The sequence below is a fragment of the Pelobates fuscus genome, chromosome 3, assembly GCF_036172605.1.
Source record: "Pelobates fuscus isolate aPelFus1 chromosome 3, aPelFus1.pri, whole genome shotgun sequence".
NCBI lineage: Eukaryota > Metazoa > Chordata > Amphibia > Anura > Pelobatidae > Pelobates > Pelobates fuscus.
The window spans coordinates 243327637-243333949 of NC_086319.1; the positions used below are offsets into that span (position 1 = coordinate 243327637).

At 45.6% G+C, this 6313-nt stretch overlaps 1 protein-coding gene across 1 annotated transcript in view; it reads left to right on the forward strand.

Annotated features, from left to right (window-relative positions):
- The window catches only part of ANKRD16 (ankyrin repeat domain 16), a 56762-nt gene extending 52501 nt beyond the window's left edge, over positions 1-4261 (forward strand). The window contains exons 6-7 of the mRNA XM_063448288.1: positions 3009-3087; positions 3941-4261. Coding sequence (XP_063304358.1) covers positions 3009-3087; positions 3941-4122 — 261 coding nt within the window. The 3' untranslated portion in view covers positions 4123-4261. The remainder of the gene's footprint in view (positions 1-3008; positions 3088-3940) is intronic.
- Positions 4262-6313: the final 2052 nt, after the last annotated feature.

Genomic DNA, 6313 nt, shown 5'->3' on the forward strand with positions numbered 1-6313 from the left:
AAACCAGTTGGTTTGTATACAAGGCTTACTGTTTGCATGTGCACTTCATCTGTGATAAGCCTTAGCAAGATTGAAGCAGGCAATATTGCAAGTGGTTGGAGTGAGAAAGGTCTTGCTTGTTTATTTGGTTGGGTTGTTGGTTGTTTGTTTTGTTTCGTTTGTTTCAGGAGTAGGAGTAGCAATTCAGATTCATGGAATTGAAGCACTTCTGAATCAGAATGCAGTCACATCAGTGACACCGTCCCTATATTTCCCCAGCAGAGTGAGAGACGCACTCACTGGTTGAATAGTCACATGAGGTACAGCAGTTGCGCTGTTGCTGCACTCAAAGAAAGCATGAGAACAGGTGTTTTCCTGCTTCTCTCCTGTCACTCAGTCCTCTGCATAGAAGCTATACTGGTGCCAACGACCAAATGACAGTTCGGAAGAGAGACTTTTATTAGGAATATTTAAAAACATATACATTTGCTGGCAATTCTGCCAATGCAATATATAGAATTGTATGCTTTTAAAACAAGCATAAGTTATGTGTACAATAACCGCTAACCCCTTAAAGTCACTGTTTGTAATAGGTTATTAGCCTTTCCTTAGGTTAACTATGAGTTTTCTAATGCACTGATTATTTTCTGACACTGGCGTCCATGGCGGAAGCTTCCATGGGTACCCAGGAGGTCTCTTAAATGCTTACCAGGTCCGGACCATGTATAGGTCCCAGTGGGGCCAAGCGGCATTTTGCCACCTCTGTACACTTTAACAAATAAGCTGAAAAGAGCTCGGGCCGCCTATTTGCATATACAGTGGTACCTCGGTTTACGAATTTAATGTGTCCTCCGGGACTTTTCTTATTGCGAAAAATTCATAAACCGAAACGTGGTTTCCCATAGGAATGCATGGAAAACCAATTAATCCGTTCCGGAGGTCAGAAAAAAAGTAAAAATGAGCTGGCATGGAAACCAACCGACAATGCAGAACACACAGTAAAAGGCATGCAAACGACGAAGCTCAGCTCCCTACCTTTCCACCGCTTGAGAAATGCATCAAAAAAGTTCCAAAAAGTCCCAAAACCGCTGCAAAAAATTTCCAGAATGGCTCCAAAAGTCGATGCAAAAACACCTCCACACTCGACTCCACGTGCTACCCACAGTCTCCAGCATGCACAGGGGGCGGCGCTATAAACCTCCCAGGCGCAATGCATCCTGGGGAAACTTGCTTCGTAGTGCGAAAAATAATTGTAAACCGAGGCATTATTTTCAATAGATTTTCATTTGTAAACCAAAAGTTCTCTGAACCCCTGTTGCCTTGTTTAATGAAGGAGTCTAATTTTCCACCTCCAGCAGCATCCGATCCTCTCCTCTTGCAAACCATGAGAGCGTTGCCATGGAAGACTTGATGCTGCTGGAGGTGGAAATAAGAGGGTCCCCTCTTAACAATACACCTGCTGTGCCACCTGATCACCAATGAATCTAGTATCCCCCATCCCTACCCACAGGTGAAAGTGAGAGAGGGGGGAATAAATATAATTATGCATTTTAAAAACTGCTCACCCCTCACATTTCACTTATTCAACACTAGAAACACAGACTACTTGCACTACACAGACACTGCATCTACTACACAGACTGCATCCACTACACAAACACAGACAATGAATCCACTACACAAACACAGACACTGCATTCACTACACAAACACTGACATTGCATCCGCTAAACAAAAACACGCTACATCCACTACATACACTTATCCAGTACATAAGGATGCAATAAATCCCAGGTTGCAATGGCAGCTAGACATTTTGTCCTGTCGCCTGTAAGTTTGTCAGCCCGTTCAGTGGCTGCAGAATGGAGGCAGCGGCAAAGAGCTGTAATCTTCGAGCTCCTTTTGCTCTGTTTCTTCTCGCGCCGTGTGGTGATGCCAGGAGCCAGAATATGACATCACTCTGGCCCCAGAATCATTAAACTGACAGGAATCCAAGATCAGCCACTCTGGACCCCTGGAAAAGGATCCACTCCAGCTCTTACCATGCCCTGCCGGTCTCGCCCCAACTGGTCCTGCCCCATGGGAAAGCATTGTCAGGCTATTGCACATGCGCTGCAAGATGCTGCGCCAATCAGCATCTCCTTATAGAGGTGCATTGAATCAATGCATCTCTATGGGGAAGGTTTAGCGCCTCTGTGCAGGACGCAGAAATGCTGAATGTTGGTGATGCACACTATGCTGCACTTTAATGGCCATCTGAGCAACTGCCATTACAGGTATTACTAGGTAGCTATGTAAATATCACCGCCTCCATGCAGAGCGTGGAGACACTGAACATGATTGTTGCGTACTGTGCAGCACTGGACTAGGAAGCACTTCTAGTACACATCAGAGTAAATATCGCTAGAGGTATTACTAGGTACAAATGTAAACAGCATATGTGTGTGTGTATGGGTCAGCGTGTGTCTGTATGGGTCATTGTGTGTGTCTGTATAGGTCATTGTGTGTCTGCATGGGTCAATGTGTGTCTGTATAGGTCATTATGTGTCTGTATGGGTCGTTGTGTTTCTGTATGGGTTATTGTGTGTCTGTATAGGTCATTATGTGTCTGTATGGGTCGTTGTGTGTCTGTATGGGTTATTGTGTGTCTGTATAGGTCATTATGTGTCTGTATGGGTCGTTGTGTGTCTGTATGGGTTATTGTGTGTCTGTATAGGTCATTATGTGTCTGTATGGGTCGTTGTGTGTCTGCATGGGTCAGTGTCTGTGTTTGTATGGGTCAGTGTGTGTCTGCATGGGTAAGAGAGTGTATGTATGTGTGTGTGTGTGTGTGTGTGTGTGTGTCTGCATGGGTCAGTGTGTGTCTGTATGTGTGTGTGGATCAGTGTGTGTTTATACTTGAGTCAGCGTGTGTCTTAGTCTGCATGAGTGGGGGCGGCAAAAGAGCCATCTCTGACTCTAATGCTAACAAAATCTCATCATGTGAGTCTTTTAGTGATTGTATGTCTGTGTTCTTAATGATGTTATAGGAAGGACATGCTGAAACAATCTCAACTCTACTGTCTCTCGGTGCTGACCTACACTATATTGATCTAGACAAACGATCTGGTAAGAACCTATTAAATTGATTAGTTCTTTAACCATTCTCAGTTTCTCTCTGCTAACATATGAGCTCTTTACATGTCTCACGTTAAATGATCAGATACAACAATTATAAAATACAATCCACAGTATATTGCAGTGCTTACAAGGATACTGTCTCTTTCTGTGTTTAATAAAATTGTTTATTTGTCCCCTATTTTTATGAAATAGTGTTTGTGAGGTTTGAGGAATGACATTAAATGTACCAATCCATACTGCTATATCTAGCTCTGCCATTTGCACCTTGCACTCAGCATAGAGAATGGATTAAAAATAGAAACAGTGGGGGAGATTTATCAAAGTGGTCCACGTTCTGAAAGTGGGACGATTAACATAGAAACCAATGGAACCAGAAACATTCCATTGTTGACTCCTCCACTTTTTCATATTTGCTCCACTTTTCAGAAAAGGACACTGAGTGCAGAGAAGCTGGGACAATCCAAGTGGCATAGATGTTCCTTGTGCTTTTCAAGTCTCTCTGTCTTGCATCTGCAATAACTTCCTTCAGCTGGTTCTACACCAATGTTTTAGACTCTTTAAGGTCACTGACCTCTCCATCTGCCTTGCTACAGGATAGGCCACGCCCACACATGCAGAAACAAGCTTTCCTTTATGTTGCCAGTATCAAATGTAGACCTCCTTGACAACCAAAAGTTGTCATATGTCAAACTGGAATGAGAAATTGCAACAACAACAAAAAAAAAATAATCAAGATTCCTCTCTCAACCCACAATATAGAAATAAATAAGTGATATTTATCCATCTCGCCAGTGCACGGCTAATAACTTTCTCACACTTCTTATTATATTTTTCTTCCAAGCTCTTCACCTGGCCTCTGTGGGACAGCATGCCCAGTGTGTCCACCTTCTCCTGCAGTTTGGAATCACTGACTCGTGCGACTCACATGGATTCAAAGCTGTTGATTTTGCAAGAAAGCCAGATGTTCAGCAAGTCTTCCAAACCAATTTTAATCTATTAAACGTTACAGAAAACCATCAGTAAGTTTGTACTGTGAAGAGAGAGAGACATGACATAAGGCTTATTCTGAGAAATGCAAGATCCACTGGTGGTTAGAACACTCTACATATGGCAATGTCGACTCTCTTTACCAATAAAAATGGATTGTGGATTTTCCATACAATTACTTGCAGTAAGGATTAGAATGCTTTTAGAACCTTTATACCGTTTGGTTTGTTAGTTTGTTTGACCTTTTTAGTGAGTAATTTAGTCATAAAATGCATTATACATTTTTAAATGAACATTCCAAGCACCATAACCACTACTGTTCATGTAGTAGTTATTGTGCCTCCTTCTTCCCTTTATTCTGGTGATAGTTGCGTGCCGCTGATGGTGTCGCCCTGCAACCTATTGCACTATCACTTTCTCCCACCTTCTGGCAGCACATGTGTTGTTATTATTATTAATAATATTTATAAAGTGCCAACAAGTTCTGCAGCGCTGTACAATGGGTGGACTAACAGACACATATTTGTAACCAGACGAGTTGGACAAACAGGAACAGAGGGATTGAGGGCCCTGCTCAATGAGCTTACATGTCTCTTCACTCTCACGGGGTGCTGTAGTGTGGGAGTTCTTTGTAGGACAAGAAGAGGGGAAAGGATGTCACATTCCACACATGAAGAGTGTCCATAAAGCCTCTTCCGATAGGAGCAGCAGCCAGGAGAGAGATTTCACTTCAAGCAGCCTGGAGTGTATAGTAAGGCAAATTGTGGGTTGTGGGCACAAATAGGTTTGAAATGGGGTAAAGATATGTGGGGCTATGGGTAGACACAGGTTAAAATGTGACAGAGATATGAGGGTTGATGTTACATTTCGGTGGTGATAAACGGGATGAAATGGGGTGATGTTACATGTGGAGATAGAGCAAATGCACATTTAGGATGATGGGACACTGAGGAAGAGACGTGTGTGGTAATGTGGTGAGACATTGTCAGGGCCGGCTCGGGCGCCCCTTAGCAAGGGGTGCCGCAAGAAACGCCAGCCCCTCTCATGCTGCAGAAGCTCCTGTACCGCAAACCAAAGCAGAGCTCGGCCGCGCTACACTGAGGGACTGTCAGGAGGGAGCTCGGTCATGCTACAACAGAGGTAGGGGAGGGGGGTGAGGAGAACGGGAGGGGGGGAGAAAAGACCACTGAGGTGGGGGGGGAGAGACCTCTATGGGAGGGGGGTGTAGGAGAGACCACTAGGGTTGGGGTGGGGGGTGAGGAGAGACCACAAAGGGAAAGAGGGGGGATGGAGGAGAGACCACAGAGGCAGGGCCGGCGCGTCCATAAGGCGGCACAGGCGGCCGCCTTAGGGCGCACGGGCTCTGGGGGCGCAAAATTTCAGTGACCGGCAGGAGGGAAGCTCTCCCTCCTGCCAGCCACCATCTCGGCCCCCGGCGCGGCTGTGCTGTGCGGAGATCAGACGCGGCGAGGGAGCTCTAATCTCACCGCTCTGCTCCCTTGCGCGCTGTCTGCTGATTACTGCGGGAGCCGAAATATGACGTCATATTCCGGCTCCCGTGATATCAGCAGACAGCGTGCAAGGGAGCAGAGCGGTGAGATTAGAGCTCCCTCGCCGCGTCTGATCTCCGCACAGCACAGCCGCACGCCGCTCAGCAGGACCCCAGGGAAGGATGCATCATCCACACCAGCTCTCCAGGTAAGGAGGCTGGGTGGAAAATGTATATTTATTAAAATAATTAGTGAATGTATGTGATGTGTGTCTGTGAGTGTCTGTGTGTGTGTCTGTGATTGACAGTGTGTGTGTCTGTGAGTGTGAGTGACAGTGTGTGTGTCTGTGAGTGACAGTGTGTGTGTCTGTGAGTGTCTGTGTCTGTGAGTGACAGTGTGTGTGAGTGACAGTGTGTGTGTCTGTGAGTGTCTGTGTGTGTGTCTGTGAGTGACAGCGTGTGTGTCTGTGAGTGACAGCGTGTGCGTCTGTGAGTGACAGAGTGTGCGTCTGTGAGTGACAGCGTGCATCTATGAGTGACAGCGTGTGTGAGTGAGTGCGTCTGTGTGTGTGCATGTGAGTTTAGGAGTGTGTCTGTCAGTGTATGATGAGTGTGTTTGTCAGTGTATGAGTGTGTGTCTGTCAAATCAGTGAGAGTATGTTTGTCATTGAGTATGTGTGTGACTATCCGTGTGTCTGTCAATGAGTGTCAATGAGTCTGTGTCTGTCAGTGACGTCT